A 17,622-nucleotide genomic window follows, 5' to 3' on the forward strand; every position below is an offset into this window, starting at 1 on the left:
CATGGAGATGATTTATATCAGTCACGCCCTTCTTAACCCAAGCTTCTTCCCTGCCACCTCCGAATAACAAACACGGGAAACAAAACAGAGCATTTCTTTCACTGCAGCCACATATCCAGTCATTTTTATTATATTTATCAAGGTTAAATTTTCTCACGAAGTTCCTACTCTTGCTCTTAATTTCCTGGCATATGTTTAATGAAGGTGTAGGCCTTCCCAATCTTTTTATCTCTAATTTTTCCTCCAATCTTAATGAGGTAAAACTCGTTGAAATCAGGGATGCTACGTTGTTCATATTTAGTTTAACCTATTGAAATGAAAATACGCTAAAATTACATACCAGTCTACAGTATTGCCATTTAAAAAACCGTCATGCGTTCATAATGTTATACTTACTAATGCCACAACACAAAATAATTTCAACACATTTAAAGAAAGTCACACATATTCACTCCACAAGTACGAACATGAAAAACAATTGAGTATAGAATCGTCATCAGAATGCTACAAAGTACGATGTGCAACGTTTTCATTCATAAAATTCAAATGCAGCTTTCGTAGGTTGTCGGGAGATAGCAGCACCTATTGTCAGAACGACAACTCTTAGAACTTTAAAGCAAAATACAAGCTCCTTTATGTATTGTGCCGTTTATGTGCATGTAGATTGAGAAAGTAATATGCGAAATATGCGACTGTTCATTGTACAAGCCGAATGAATAAATTTTTCATGCTTATTACTTCGGGCAAATGTCTAGTTGAAACAGATACTTTTCCAGTGAATTTAGTTTCTTCTGCACTGACGTTGGTGTCCATGTCTGGGGGTGCGACAAACCGTTCTCAAGAGGAAAGCAGTAGACCACGCCTCTAACCCCCCTGTCCCCACACTAGCCGAACATCTCTATAAACTGCCTTACATAGGTTTTCAACATCTCTGCAAACCAAGAGGTTCGGAGGCTCCTGCAGACGTACAAAACAAGATGCCAGCTGCAGATAATCATGAATGAAAATTGTAAAATAAAATTATATTTTTAATAGCAACAAAGCTGAGAGATTAGCAACATTACTGGGGGGTGTACAAACCTGCAACCCCCTTGAGAAGCCGCCACTGGAATAGTCCACGCAGCTATCTGGTGTAGTGTGTATTATCAGTAGCTATTTCACTTTGCCTATCTATGACTACATAATAGAGGAATCCAATAGACGGAAAAGTGATCATCAGGCAAATTTTTTCAATATTGCATGGGAAAGTGCTTATTTTTTCACAGCGCAGCTGGAGTCAATACTAATCTGCCACAAAAGTTTGAAAGAAAGAGGAAAACATAATATAACGCGTCATTACTAGTCCACAATATAGAGATACAATGGTTTTGTTGGTGAAGATCACAGTAAAAAGGTTCTGGAGTTGAAAGTTGCATTATGACATGAGGTGGGGTACATTAGAATTCATTAATCTTCAACAATTTAATTATCACTCATCAGGGAAAAGGTCAGCTCATTGTTGTTATGTTGAATAAAATACGAGATTTCAGTCGTAAACTTACCCTTTTTCATAAGCCAGTTTCAGGAAGGTAATATGGCTCACTTCCCAACAATAGAAACTGTTCGTGATGAAGCCATGTTAAACGATTATGTGCAAATATTAATTGAAATTCAAAATGAATTTAATTCTAGGTTCCAGGATCTTGTCTTAATTGGAAAGAAGTTTAAAGTTATCATAATAAATTCCTTCAATGCCAGTTGAAACAGTGTCATACAATTTACAGCTTGAACTTATTGATCTTCAATGTGGCTTAAGGGCTAAAGACTGTTTGAATAATACTGCTAGTCTGGTTGAGTTTTACAAGACTAAATCTCAGCAATAATATCCATGACTACACAAGCTGGCTGTGAAAATGATTGCTGTGTTTGGCTCAACATTTATATTTGTGAGCAACTGTTTTCTATAATCAACTTTAATAAAGGCAGACATTGAACATCTGTAACTGATGTTTCATTACGATCAGGACTGTCTCTTTCAGCTGCCAACAGCATAAACCCCGTTTTGATGTACTGATAAATAAAAATATAACACAAGGATATTGTATATTTAAGTAGCTATAGTTTTTCTATTATTTGTGTAAAATAAATATTTCTTTATTAATTAATAATAGTCCAAGATAGTTTTGTGAACACAGAATGGGAATTCATTTCATGAACACTCATACTAGTACTTTTATGTACATTTTGTACGAGATCACCCCTGACTCGGAGAGCGCAAACCTATGCAGGCCTGTCTTAGAGGATGCTTATGCATGCCTTGGCAGGTCAGCATGCTGAAATGGTATTTCCTCCATTTTTTAAGAACAGTCATACCATTCAGAACCTCGTTTGTTAAAACAGCTTGCACTGCAGAAGGGTGAGGATGGGATTTGAGTGGGAGAGGTTAGGGAATGCACTGCACTGCTCTTTGCAACCCATAGAAATGTAAAAATAATTGAGTAAACATAAGCAAGTAACAGCAAGTGAAGTAAATTAAAGTAGTTAAGCCTAAGTGAACAAAATGGAATGAAAAGTGGATAAAAGTATAAATCTAAATGAATGACAGTGTCTAAAAGTAATATTTCAGTAAAATAAAATTGAGTAAAAATAAATAGAAATAGATAAGCAAAAAAAGGATGTAAAGGTAGGTAGATGAAAGCGAGTTCAGAGAAAATTTATATAGTTTGGAAATTTTAATATATTTGAATTATCTATCATGAAATGAAAAGTAAGATTTGAATAAAAATTTATGAACATTGAAAATGATTTTGTCACTGACTTGGATATTGAATTAATGTTTTTTTTTTTCTCTCCTTTTACTTATTCCCTTCTGCTCCAATATATATTCATTATTGTTTTATTTTTGTCTTTTCTAGGACTTAAAGCATTACGAGAAGTTACAAAAATTGTATTCATCTACCAAGAGTTAAAGACATATACATATAGAAAGGTAAGATTAATTTCCATTATTGTTTGTGTGTAGTCTATAGACCAGCTGGTCAGAAAAAAGAAAACGATTATGTAATTTAAGGGTAGTCTGTACTGCCTATCCCAGCAATGTAAATTTCATCTAATTTAAGTGCACTTTTCTCAGGACTTACATAAGATACACATTTGAAATTTTTAGGGGTTATTCTTCAAGTATTATTGTATGTAACAGGCTAAAATTACGGTCTTTATCTTTTATTACTCTGCTTTACATTGATGGGATGGCAGTACAGACTCCCCTTAACTGACTTTTTGTACCAGTTTCTGTTTGACATTATATAGAGTGTACTAATTTTCACCACTGAATCCATGTACTATCGTTTAAACACGATTAAAACTACAACTACATTAAGACCTTCAACTAATTACTTCATAAAAAAATTCTCATACCGGATATTGTATCAACCATATACAGTTTCTACTTAAGTTGCAAATGGTATTGATATTAGAGAAGAAAAATTCGCTCCGGCACTGGGGATCGAACCCGGGTCCTTGGTTCTATGTACCAAGCACTCTAACCATTGAGCTACGACGAAATTCAATCCACAGCACCGGATCGAATCCCTCTCCTCCATTGTTTTTCCCTTTGTGGCTTGGCTCCAAGTTCGACATGTTGTTGTTGTTTTCTAATGCCAGGCGTTTGACAATAAAGTCATTTGACCTCTTGCATTCCAATATTTTTCAAAGATATTATCATGACTAGCCACTGAAGCACAGATTTTGAGGTGTTCCGAATCCATTTCTTGGTTTGAGTTGCACAATGGGCAGTTAGGGGACTGATATATTCCAATTCTATGCAGGTATTTGGGCAAACAATCATGGCCTGTTGCCAATCTAAATACAGCTACAGACGATTTTCGTGGTAAATCGGGAATTAACTGTGGATTTTGATGCAGAGAGTTCCATTTTTTCCCTTGGGATTGAGTTATCAAATTTTGTTTGTTGAAGTCTAAGTATGTAGATTTAATAAATCTCTTCACAGAGTAATACGTAGATTTAGTAACAAGTCTGTAAGTAGCAGTGCTGCCCTTCTTTGCTAAAGCATCCGCATTCTCATTTCCCAGGATTCCACAATGGGATGGTATCCATTGGAATACAATTCTTTTATTGAGTGATAATAATTGAGAGAGCATTTTAGTTATTTCTGCTGTTTGAGATGAAGGTGTGTGTTTAGAGACGATTGATAGAATAGCTGCTTTGGAGTCTGACAATATAACTGCATTCCTAAATTTATTGATGTGGCATAGAAGATTCCTGAGACATTCACTTATTGCAATGATTTCACCATCAAAACTTGTTGTTCCATATCCAAGAGATCTATGTATCTATCTATCTATCTATCTATCTATCTATCTATCTATCTATCTATCTATCTGTCTGTCTGTCTGTCTGTCTGTCTGTCTGTCTGTCTGTCTGTCTGTCTGTCTGTCTGTCTGTCTGTCTAAGTTCGACATGTATGTTGACATTTATTAAGTCAATTGCCATTATACAAGAAGTGCACTCAATTGACTTGGTGGCCGGGATTCCACAATAGTATTTCTCTATTGGGCGAAGAACAGGCCGTCATTTCCCCCCCCCCCCACATAAAAACCCTATTTTAGGGTTAGAGTTTTCTATTTACTTGAGATAATATAATATAAATACATTTTTAACATTTTTTTTCTGTCAATGTTATGAATAAGAGAAATGTAAACTTAATTTTACGACAGTTACAACTATCAGCACAAACACATGAGATGTCTACATCAATCATAAAGAAAGCACTTAATTATACGAAATACATTGAAAAAAGAAAATGATATCTGTAAATACAAAACATAATTGAATAACAATAACGTAGAATTTGGCATGAAATAATACATACAGTATAGCATCCATAAGTCAACAAATATTATGATACATACTAGAGCAATGTGGAATATACAGACATAATCATACAAACAAATATTTCATACACAAGTAAATTTATAATTTACACACATCCTTTTATAGCATAGCATAGATGGACAATTCATATTACTTAAAGTTAAAATTTTCAAATAATACAAGAACAATATTGACACTTACAATTTTCTATTGATGTGGTTAATAAAATTAATGAATATTTTGCAACAACAATTTCTACTGAAAATGTTGTACAGTGGCTTATTGTAGCTCATATTACATTTATTTAGGTGCATTTCAATGCTGTATCTGCTATATCCATAAAGTGGGCAATCAAATAACAAATGTTCTACTGTTTGTTCACTTCCACAAACGCATTCATTTCCGTTCTCTACATTAATATGAAATCTCCTGAAATATGAAATAAATTTACCATGGCCGGATACAAATTGTGTGAGAATGAAATCAGGTATAAATAATGTGCACTTTAAGCGGCTATGTACATCGGGGAAGAATAGATCTCTTGTGGTTGAGCCATTATTACTATTCTTCCACTGTGAATTCCACATATTTATTATTTGTTTTCAGGCTATCATTAAATACATTTTATTTAAGGAATTAGGTACAACTTACAGCAGTAAAATTTTGGAAATATTCAACATTTTTTTTCCTCCATTACTGTATCTTGTACAGTAATGAAAATCATTGTGTGTAAAACACTGTCCTTCTGCTATATGAAAAAAAATATATATATTTTATGATTTTAAAAAATTATTGTTATTATTTTTTTCTTTCCAAAATTCAGTTCACTGTGCAGTGATGAAGTGTTTCCCATATAACTCAAAAACTACCCAACATTCTGTGATGAAATTTCATGTGTGTATTAATGCATGTCATATCTACAATATGATGCAAGATCACTTCTATATCTTTGATAGATTGATAAAAAATAAATTCATTTTACAAAATGGTCGAATATCAGTATTTTCTTCTAACACTAAATAAAAAAAAATATTATTTATTAAGGAATGTAGTTGAAAGAGCATGATATTGTAAGCATGAGTTTCAGCAATAAAATAAAAGAGAGAGAACATGAAAAAGTTAACAAGTTTATGAGTTATAAGGGAAATGCTTCATCACTGCACAGTGAACTGCACATTTTGAATTTAAAAAAATATATATGTATATATATGTTGTTGTTGTTTTCTAATGCCAGGTGTTTGACAATAAAGTCATTTGACCTCTTGCACTCCAATATTTTTCAAAGATATTATCATGGTCAGCCACTGAAGCACAGATTTTGAGGTGTTCCGAATCCATTTCTTGGTTTGAGTTGCACAATGGGCAGTTAGGGGACTGATATATTCCAATTCTATGCAGGTGTTTGGCCAACAATCATGGCCTGTTGCCAATCTAAATGTAGCTACAGACGATTTTCGTGGTAAATCGGAAATTAACTGTGGATTATGATGCAAAGAGTTCCATTTTTTCCCTTGAGATTGTGTTATCAAATTTTGTTTGTTGAAGTCTAAGTATGTAGATTTAATAAATCTTTTCACAGAGTAATATGTAGAAATATATATTTTTTTTAATAGTAAAAATATTTTTTTCATATAGCAGAAGGACAGTGTTTACACATACCAATTTTCATTATTGTACAAGATACAATAATGGAGGACATTAGGTCAGTTTTACATGGAAAAGAATAGTCTGTTCCTCTTCCTCCACCTGTATTAGAGAACATAGCAGAAGATGATGAAGGGGATGTAGTCTCCAAAGACGAGATGATGTCTGCAGGCCTGAAGACGACTTTATTCCACAACAGTTCTCTCAGATTGAACAGAATGATCTAGTATGAGTCCTGAATTTATCTAAGAAATCTGTTAAACTACTACATAAAAGTAGAAATCTTCTGCCATCAGGAACACATTTTGCATGGTACAGACACACATTCTCTAAGAAAGGTTCTCTTGTTTACTGCAGTAACATATATGAGTTAATGCACTTCTACGAACTCAAGCATGATCCTTCTCAGTAGAAACTTTTTCTTGCCTCATCCAAGCAGTGTGCGAATTAATGGGGGAATGGGGGGATTTCCCTCCCTGTTGGAAAGTTATCCCCCTCTCATAAATTCATATTAACACTTAAGTACTCGCATTGGGTCAAATTATATATAAGCTGTTTATATGAGATTTGACCCGACGCGAGTACTTAAGTGTTAACATTCCTGCCAGGGATAACTTCTATTCCACTCACAAAATATAATTCTTTTAATATGAGTATATGTTCTTTATAAAGTATCAGTAGCAGACGGTGGGTTTGAAAGTTGAGGAGGCCAACAGGTGACTGTTGAGAATATAAAAATATAAGGCCTGTGACATACCTCATTACCAAACGCAGAATTTATAGGTTTTAAGAAACTAAAATTAGATTTTCCAATTTCTGTTTTAGGATTTTAAATCTTATGTTTAGGAATTTATATGATTTTACGAGAAAACAAAAATGAACAACATAGGCCTACTGTTAATATATTACAACAGCTTGGTAAGGATTACCTCTCTTCAGGATATTTTAAATCCTAACCTACGAATTAGGTCTTTTTAGGTCATATTGAATTTATGAATGTTACTCTTTGCTACATAAAACCAATAAGAAAAGCAATATTTAGAGAGTAACGAGATAGCAACAAAATTGATTCGAACCTAAGAATCTGGGGCTTGCTCATTACTATTACATAGCCTAATTTTACAGCAAATTAACCTGACAATCCTCTTTCTGCTCAAACCGATCAATTAGATCACAACATACTGAACAACTGCTACTAGAAGAAGCTAGAGACAAGTCTGCATTTGTTTCTAAACTCTCGATATGTTTAAAATACTGTATAAATAAATATATCTCGTAACACAAAACAAAAAAATAACAGGAACACCCGCAAACAAGAGAAAAATCTAACAACATAAAAGAAAACTTTTACGCAGGGAGAGAAAACTAACATCATTTGACTTAAATTTCTAAAACCAAGAAGAGAGAGAGAGAAGAGCTTCTCATTACAGCCAAAACAAATGTCAGCGCTGGGTAGGACGTCTCCAAATTCGGCTCGCCTCACGCGTTCTAGTCAAGTTTAAACACTCCGCTAACCTGCTACCTTATTGGTTGAACTGCTGTTGTCAAGGTTACTGGGGAATAGAGTGATGTAGCCAACTCCTCTCTCCTGCTCTCGCATAGACACTGCAGGCTGCTAGATGTCGACTATACAGGTTACAGCGCTATCTGTTATTTTTCGGTACGAATTATTTGTACTATCTACAGTATAGCAAGCAGGCATCACCAACTGGATGTGGTCGATTTACGTAACTTACATCTTAGTCGTAGTGAATAGTAAAATTAATATAAAAGGAAAAATGTTCGACATTTGCTATAACTTGTTTGTGATCTTAATTCAGCTGGAATTATTACTGCCATATTGTGTTCTGGTAAAATATTAGGGGAGGCATGGCCTCCCTTGCCTCCCCTGAAAATCTGCCGCTGTAAAGTATAAAGTATGCAAAGAAAATAATTTTGATATATTATCATTACCAGCACAATCAATAACTTAGGAATTACACATCTTAAGCCTGCTCATGGATACAGTTATTATAATGACCAAGATGTAAGACAAGCAACTCAGTGCGACTGAGTGTTGAGCTGTATCGAATGAGGATAATAATAATTTTATGTATGATATTCTCTGTCTAGGAATCTATCCCCCCTCATCAGAAATCTTACTTCGCACCCTGCATCTAAGTAAACTCTAAAGGATGTGTTGCTGCACATGTATGGATCTATTTCTGTGGCCCACTCAATTGACTTAAAGAAAACTTACGAAAACATGAAGATGCTATTAGAAAGTTTTCACTGTGAAGAACACAGATGCTTATTCTGTGGTGATTTCAAAAGTTACAGAGTTGCTATGGAGGATTATGTCTTGCTTTCTATGTGAATCGGATAGTCGGGCAAAGCAAAAGCACTGGGATGTGAGGTGAGGGTTTGGCTAGAGAGGGGAAATTTTGTGTACAACTAAAGATGTCTTGAATGAACTGCTTGTAGACCCCCAAAAAATTCTTACTTCCACCATTACACATAAAAATGGGCTTAATGGAGCAGTTTGTAAGGACTCCATCAGCATAGGGACCCTGCTTTGAAATTCCCATTCATCAAAAGTTGGGGTCAGAATGATATTCTTCTGGATGAGATGACTTGAAATGTGAATTTAATCATCAACTGACATCCATCAGTCAGAATAATTGTGTAGTACCTACCAAAACATTACTGTAGATACTCAGCGGTTCTCATCTATTCTAAAAGTCTATTTCATTTTATTTTAGTTTAATCATTTTTGTGTTGGGTTTAGAGTAGATAGTTCCAGATATCATCTTATAATTGAATCAGTCGGAGCTAAAAGGAACTAAGTCACTTTTCACAAAACATTCCACTAATAACACAAATGTATATATTTTTATATTAATATTTTTATATTCTAGAAGACCAAAGAACATTTATGCTCGACCATGCCGAAATGTACTAATTATACATCTGGTAGCAGTCCTTTAATGCATGTCATTAAAGTACACCTACTCATTAAAGTACAGGTCTTCAGCCAATGATGTCAGCTTACATGTGTTCAGCCAATGACAAGTCAGCTTTGTACCGTTATAAAACCGCAAGTATCGATTATTCTCGGATATGCAATCGAAAGAGAATTAGCGAAAAGTCATGGAGGCTGGAAATCCAATACTGTCGCAGAAGGTTATGTTCTGTTACTATAATAATTAGTGTTAATTGTAAATAATATTCAAATAAATTCAATTTGTCATCTCGTTTTTCAATGTCGAATTCAATAATCAAGGTTATAATATTATCAAGTTTAACGGGACTACGTCAAGGTCAATGACATTATTGTTCCTCGGAAAAAATCAATACTTTCGCGTCTGCGCACATCTCACAATTCACGACCTAGAACAAGGTCACTTCCGATCTTGTCAGATACAGATAAAATGTATACATCTGAATACCGGTAATTTCAACTTAGAAATATGGTCGAGCATAAAAAGTCGTATGAAAATTATGAAACTCACTTGCGCTCGTTTCATAAATATCCATACTCGATTCTTAATTACTATCATTATAGGCTCGTTGCATAATGTACTATTAAAAGTCTGACTTAGTTCCTTCTTCCACCATTCGATGCACATGACATTTGTTCAAATGGTTGCATAACTCAAAAACTGCATATTTTGACTTATAGTCGCAACGCTGTTATTCCCAGCGTGACCCCTCCTCTTTGCTTACGTCTTAGGAAGTGAAGGCTCTATAAAGTCTAGGTAGGTAGTATCGTTAGGCATTTTTGTTCTTTTGTTGCTGAGCTACCAGACGAGGAATCTATTTGCCGCACCGTTAAACATTATCATGTCGTAGCTCCTATGATAATAAATCAAACGCACTGTAATTCAGCAAATAATTGAGCGGAAAATAATGTCCTCGTGTGCTTTCTGCAAATGCCAACGAAAGAGCTAAAATGGCGGGCGATTATATTAAATATTTATCCAGTCTTAGGAAATGCATAACGTCTTCATCAGCGAATCACAAGACGCACACGTTTAAATGTAGCTGACCTGCAACGTGATTGGCTGCCGAAAATTAGAGCGATGGGACTATAGTTCCTTTTAGCTCCGACCGATTCAATTGTATTCTCTTTGGTTAGTGGTATTATTATAACTTCACTGTTTTATAGGCATTTTATTTTACCAAGTTTAGTATTTAACATACAATCTTTAAAAATGTTTATAATTGGATTATGAGATTTTGATGTATGTACATATTTTCAGCAGCACCTGTTGTTCATCCATTTCCTGCCTGTACACTGCATTAGTACCTAAGAAACTTGATGGACTATTTTCATATTCATTATTTGTAAGTATCTCTGTAAGAATTAATTGAAATTATTCTTGTATAACATTGCAAATTACATGGTGTGTGTATTTAACTTATTAATTCATGTAGAAGCCCTGCCTGTGTCTAGGCCCCACTGTAATTATAGTGGCCAGTAAGAAAACCATGCTGTTGAACTAGGTGTTTCAAATTTTCCATGCTGCATAATTGTCAATACAGTTATGTTGTGTTGCTTCTCTGATACCAAATTGTTGTGACATGAATGAATACACTTATTGAAGACTATGATTCTTATCCATGTGCATGTCAACGTCGTCTGATGTCTAACCAGAGTTCATATCTATGTCAGCGAATTCCCTTCCTGCCAGACAATACATTCTTCACAACTTATTAATAGGGACTGGATTTTTATGTAATATCAAGGTGTGAAATATGTACATATTTATGTAAGAAAAATAAGCTGAATATGTGCCAAAATATGTAAAATCATGAAAATATTTAATATCAATATCAGGTATAGATGGTAAGACCCTCCAGTTGTGATTTCAAAGAGCACCCGACTTCTTTACCGCACACTTGACACAACTTATGATTCATGAAAACATTTATAATAAACAAAATGAAATGATGAATTCAGTAGCAAAATTATATAATCAACCAACAAATTTAATTACTATTATACTTGCTTCTTTTTACATTTATATTTATTATTGGATTATTATTTGAAATTTTATTATGAAATTGGATTTAATTGTAATTACTATTTTTCCATCTGTAGTGAAAGCTTTGTCCATTTCAATCCATGATTTTATTTTTGTCGTTAGGGTTGAAGATACAGAGGCCGTTTAGTTAGTTAAAAGCAGTATATAAACTCACCTGCACGTTATAGGTACTGTAAGCACTAAAACTAGAGAACTGAGTGAAATCAATGACACAACAGTACTGCAAGCACTGTTTCGCTTTACTGGATTAGGAGAAACTAAGAGGAGATGTGGGACATATGCATTTTAGCTGCTCCCTGTAAGAAACAAAGTACCTACTAAAATCTCAAACTATAGGCATTTACAAACTATTGTTTGAAAAAAGTGACATTCCTGTCTCATTCAGAAGGGAAGGATTATTCCAGCTGAGAACCATACTTTCTATTTGCTCGGAAAATCCCATTTCCGTATAGGTCTACTAAATTTAAAGTACAGAGGTCAAGCAATAACCTGAAAAGCTATTTATTTTAATCTTTTAACATCTTTTCAGTTTGTTCCTTTACTCCAGCTTCTTTTCAAAAGTCGGCTACTTTATTGAGGCTCATGTCAGATTTAACATGGGTTTTCCCTGGAAGAATTATTAGGAAGAGGATGGGTAAGGTTGCAAACTGCATGGGAACGGTTTGTTAAGACGTGTGCAGAACAATTATTATATCCTTTCTTGGGTAGGTAAAAAGGCTTTTTAAGTCTGTGTATTTCAAATATTGTAAACTTCCCCAGCAGAAGTTTCTTTTTTTCCTTTCAGAGAAGTAAAATTGAACAAAACCCCTAAATATGTAGATTTATGTAATACCAAGCCATAATATGTAATGTGGGCTAAATATGTAAAAATATGTAGTATCAAATTTTAATATATTAATGGTAATTACAAGATTCGCAAAGATTTGTTATTTATATGTGGTTAGGTTGAAAGGAATATAATATGTAATTACATAAAAATCCGGTCCCTACTTATTAACTTCCTTATCGAGGCTTTTATAATAAGTTACAATATTTCTAAAATATTTCCTAAGATGATCATAGATCACAGACCAATAGAGAAAGTGCTACAGATTAGTTATATCCTGGGTCACAACAGTGCCCCCTTCTTTTCAAAAAGGTGATGCCTCAATGGCACATGCTTTTTCATTGATAAAGTATTGTAGCGATCTTGAAGTACGATACCTGACACATTCTCACACACAACCAACAGAAAGAGTTTGCAGAAGGTTTAGTCTCATGCCAGGGACTCTTGTGAACATTCAGGCTCATCATTGACTTTCAAATGCACGCCATGTATACTACGAATTTGGTGATCGCTGAATTACAATACAAGGCAAAATTAATAATAATGATATTAAAACTTTGTTTATGCATTCTAATTAGTTTGGACTTGAGATATTCTATAATTTTGCGTTGGCTCGGCCTATTGTATGGCATCAGCTGTAGCATTCCTCAGTTCTTGTTACAAAAATCAGTGAAATTAGAGGTTTCAGTAACTAATCGGTAATTTTAATTAGTACATAAAAAATTAATCTCATGGTAGGGTCAGTAGCTTTAGTTATCTTGGAGGTTCTTTCAATTTTTAAGTGATGCGTAAGAATTTGTGTTCGGATTCGAAATCATTGTTTCTTTCGCATCTACTTATCAAATTTTGTAGTAGTCTGTCGTTTTCAAACTGAATGTCAGATTCTTACAGGATCTGTTTCTGGTACATTTTGGCGTATTTTATGTGTTTCGGAACACACGTTCTTCCATTGGGGCTTCTACCAGTATACTAATTTTCTTGACATTCTGGGATATTCTATTTTATTTCTCTATTGGGAATCATTTGTTATCTCTCGCCATAGGTCTCATCAAATTTTCTCTTTGGGAATCCCATCCCTTTGCTCATAAAGTTAACTGTAGTTGACACGTACATAGGTCAACACCGGTGAGGATTCTAACAACATATACATCAGTAATTCCGAAACTCACCAGCTCGAGAATGGTCGGAATTTTCTTTTGAAACGTCTCCACATTTCTCTCTTTGGAACCTATCCATGCCCTGGTGGCAGTTTCTCTAACCAGGCCTAAGAGCACTTCTTTGGTTCTTGGTGGTAAAATAGCTTCCCTGCTATTTCGAACACACATGCCTCTGCATTTCGATTTAGGATGTGGACATGTCCTAAAACGTTTTGATTTTTCCCTCTCACTGTGCCCTACTTGATTCGACAGACTCTCTTTCTGCATCTGCTGCACTCGAGTCATTGACCTATTTTGGATGATCAGTCCCAAAGTCAATTACGCCTACCTTTTCGTGACACCTGAAATCGTTTGTCAAGTTTATAACTCAGTCTTCCCTTGTCTTCAACCTTCAGCTTCCTGCATTGAGGAACTTACGTTCCTGTAGAAAATCTAGACCTGTTTCTGGACCTGCATTTATTAGGTACACTATAAAGCATTGGTCGTCAGTCAGCACTTGTTGAAATGGGTAACGGGTAAGCAGTGCATCATAATATGCCCCATCGTGCAGCAGGAAGAGGAAGAGAGCATACCCACTAGCAGCCACAGATGCAAAATAGTGCAGTCTGTTATCTGCAGATCTGAGACGTTAGCCCGAGGGTGCACTGTGCCAATGACCGCTGCTTTATAGCAGCTATGCGGGATCCTTACCGCATCTGTAAATTCTAATCGAGATCTTGGGTTCCTCTTATCTCAAGATTCTTTCCAGTAACACATGTGTTGCTCTTATATTGTTTAGTCAACTGTCCGAAGACAGGTTTGAACCTCATAAGTAACACCAGTAAGGCATCACTCATGAGGCAACTAGGCCAGGAGATAATGGGGTAGAGTGGCCAGTCCTTTCCCCCTCCAATTCATACAAACAAGTTCTTCCTCTGACACATATCTTCAAGTGAGATGTACTGCCTGATAATAGATAAACATATCAGCCAGAACCTCAATCAGAGGTAGCTCTTATATTAGTATCATAATTGGATTCCTTGATAAACCTGGTCGAACGATTGACATGGTTGCCCCTGTATCCATTACCCACTTAGAGTTTTCCTATCCACATTTGGTATGACCATGAATCCTAACTCATTTGAGGTAATAAGAAATATACAAAAGAAAAAGTTTCATTTAATGTTATAAAGTGAATTATTTTCAATTCAAGCATGTGAAATTTATAATAAAAAGACTACATCAACACTGCATTTCACATTACATCTCTACATGTGACAATAACATATGTTCGATCTTTAAGCTATGTAGGCAAATATACAAGCTGATAGCGAACGTAACTTGAATGAAACCAGCTGTTCAGTGGTATAACATCGTCTGTCGAGTCACTAATACTTGCAGTTTTCATATGAGCTCAACTAAATTGTAATAAAAACGAAAGACTATAATTTATCGAATTTCTTTACTGTGTTATCTTTTGTAATGACCAAAAACCCAATAACATATCTAATAATTGAGGACCTAGATACAATAACAGTGTAAGTAGATTTAAGCTATTTTGAGAAATTGAAAGACAAAGTTTTAAATTTGAATAACTGAACAATAAACACTAGTGTGAGGTTAAATGTTACACAGGTTGTTGTTAACAATCAGATAAGGCATTTCTAAAGTTTGTACTTGAATATCTTGCATGATTTCAAGGATATAAATAATTAAATTTTCTTAACATATGCTGTTATTGCATGCAATGAACAAAAATTATTTAAATACAAGTTTTGACTAATTTATCAGATGAACATGAATGTACTGTGATTCGAAAACAGGTTTGGATGATTCTTTGAATTAATTAACATGATTATGATTCAGTTTAACGTTTTTATTTCCCTCATACATTGTTACAATCAGATTCATTTTCAGAACTTTCTGACTCAGCACACAGAGTCTTTTATACATTTTCAGGTTTCAAATACTCTCTTGGCGAAGTTGGTAGAGCATTAGGTAATACTGTAGTTCTTGAGGTTACAAATTCAAGTCTTCGTGGAGTTACTAAACTTTTTTTTTTTTTTTTTTGCGCCTTTCAAATGCATCAGTGAAAATATAACAGGTTTTGTCATTTTTTTTATCCTTAGAATATTTCTCGTTTTATTATTTTTTTCGTGTTAATAGAAACTTTTGACGCTAGATGGAAGTAACACTAAAGACGACAATTAGTAGCTTTCATATTAAAATGCTGTGTTAATTATTTTATTAATCCCTGCTGCTTTGCACTCTATTGTCTAAGAAACATTCAGTAAATATGCTGACCGTTAAATAATTGGCAATAATTAATTTGCAAGTTGTGCTACAGGGAATATGATTATTATACTAATCTAAATCCGTGATCATCAGGGCCTAAACATAGTAATTGGAAACAAGAAGAAAAACCATAATTCTGATGACAAAATATATTCTGATTTCCTGGAATTATAACCACAAATTTTCACCAATTTTGTAATTATCTGTAAGTAACATGAATTAACATAAGCAAAATTATTTGATTATATTACACTAAAAGGAGTTGTAAAAAATAAAAGAAAGTACAAAACAAAGAATTCGCTACGGAGATTCGAACTCTGTCTGCATAGAAGTTAAGTAGCTTAACCACTGCTCCACGCCAAGCATGGTGTGAAGGTATTAAAATGCTGTGTTAATTATTTTATTAATCCCTGCTGCTTTACACTCTATTGCCTAAGTAACATTCAGTAAATATGTTGACGGTTAAATAATTGGCAATAATTAATTTGCAAGTTATGCTACAGGGAATATGATTATTATACTAATCTAAATCCGTGATCATCAGGGCCTAAACATAGTAATTGAAAACAAGAAGAAAAACCATAATTCTGATGACAAAATATATGCTGATTTCCTGGAATTATAACCACAAATTTTCACCAATTTTGTAATTATCTGTAAGTAACATGAATTAACATAAGCAAAATTATTTGATTATATTACACTAAAAGCAGTTGCAAAAAGTAAACGAAAGGACAAAACAAAAAATTCACTATGGAGATTCGAAGCATGCTGTGGAGGTAGCCCAAATCAGCACCTTGTATTATGGAGTTAACTAAAGTGGCGCATAGAGATTTACGGTAGTGAACTGCGCGCTCACCCGAAAGGGCTTAGAAAATTTTCACTGCTCAAGAGACCGGCCACTTTCATTTTGACCAAGTTCCAATAATTACCTACATGTAGTCCATGAAATTCTGTTACAGGACATCCAGAACTCGTTAATTGTGTTTTAGTTTTATTCTTTATGCATTCCTGTTAACTGTTACTTATGCTGGTTTTTATGTTTATAGGTTCACAAACAGATTATGACGGTGACATAGCCGAACAATGTACACAACACCAGCAGTGATAAAGTATGAAGAAAATATCATCAGGTGTGGCAGTTATGGAAATATACCTTGTAATTTTTAGAAATTTGTATACGAATGCAATATTGTAATTTCTTTTGAACATCATGTGTAGATCAATAAATGATTTCAGACATCAGATGTCAATAGTACTTAGAATTGAAACTTTTGATTTAAATCGAAATTGTGCATTATTATTAAGTATTCCGACATGCTTGTCAATGGCTGTATTTATAGAATATGATCATGAAATTGATTACAATGTGAAAGGAAATCATCTGTTTTTATCGTATTTAAATTTGATAGATTTTTAATAGTTCGAAATTTATTCTCGTCCTCTTTTAAAGGTCTGTGATCTTTCTTTCGAGTGTATGTCGTCAGACACTCAGCTGATAAGCCTAGCTTTTTCTCCAATAGTTTAGGGATCTTCCTAGTACCTCCTCTCTGCAGAGTGATTTTTCAACTCTTCTTCCCCCCCCCCCTCCCTTTTTTCTCTTTTGCGGAGGAGGGACCCAAAGGCTTGCACTGCAGTCTGAGGCTCACCACTTCTGTTCTGTGAATTATTTTATGATTTTGTCACTGAATGGCAGCACTCTTGTAGAAATATAGCATGCTGCATCATGAACTTAATCTGGGCTATGATGATGATTACAGTGACATTTGAATTAATGAAGTGAAATGAGTCCAAAGTTACCCATCAATAGGTTGAGGGGAAA

At 34.4% G+C, this 17,622-nt stretch overlaps 1 protein-coding gene across 4 annotated transcripts in view; it reads left to right on the forward strand.

The window, feature by feature from the left end:
- Positions 1–17,047, forward strand: part of smid (nuclear valosin-containing protein-like smid) — a 122,807-nt gene extending 105,760 nt beyond the window's left edge. For 2 of the 4 annotated variants that reach the window (XR_011329798.1, XR_011329797.1), the window contains exons 16-18: positions 2,895–2,968; positions 10,758–10,842; positions 16,850–17,047. Coding sequence is in view for 1 of the 4 variants with exons in the window: in XM_069813122.1 (XP_069669223.1) it covers positions 2,895–2,948 (54 nt within the window). In the remaining 3 variants the exon portion in view is untranslated. The remainder of the gene's footprint in view (positions 1–2,894; positions 2,969–10,757; positions 10,843–16,849) is intronic. The other 2 variants (XR_011329796.1, XM_069813122.1) reach the window with 2 other exon arrangements.
- Positions 17,048–17,622: the final 575 nt, after the last annotated feature.

Source organism: Periplaneta americana, chromosome 16 (assembly GCF_040183065.1).
Source record: "Periplaneta americana isolate PAMFEO1 chromosome 16, P.americana_PAMFEO1_priV1, whole genome shotgun sequence".
Classification (NCBI taxonomy): domain Eukaryota; kingdom Metazoa; phylum Arthropoda; class Insecta; order Blattodea; family Blattidae; genus Periplaneta; species Periplaneta americana.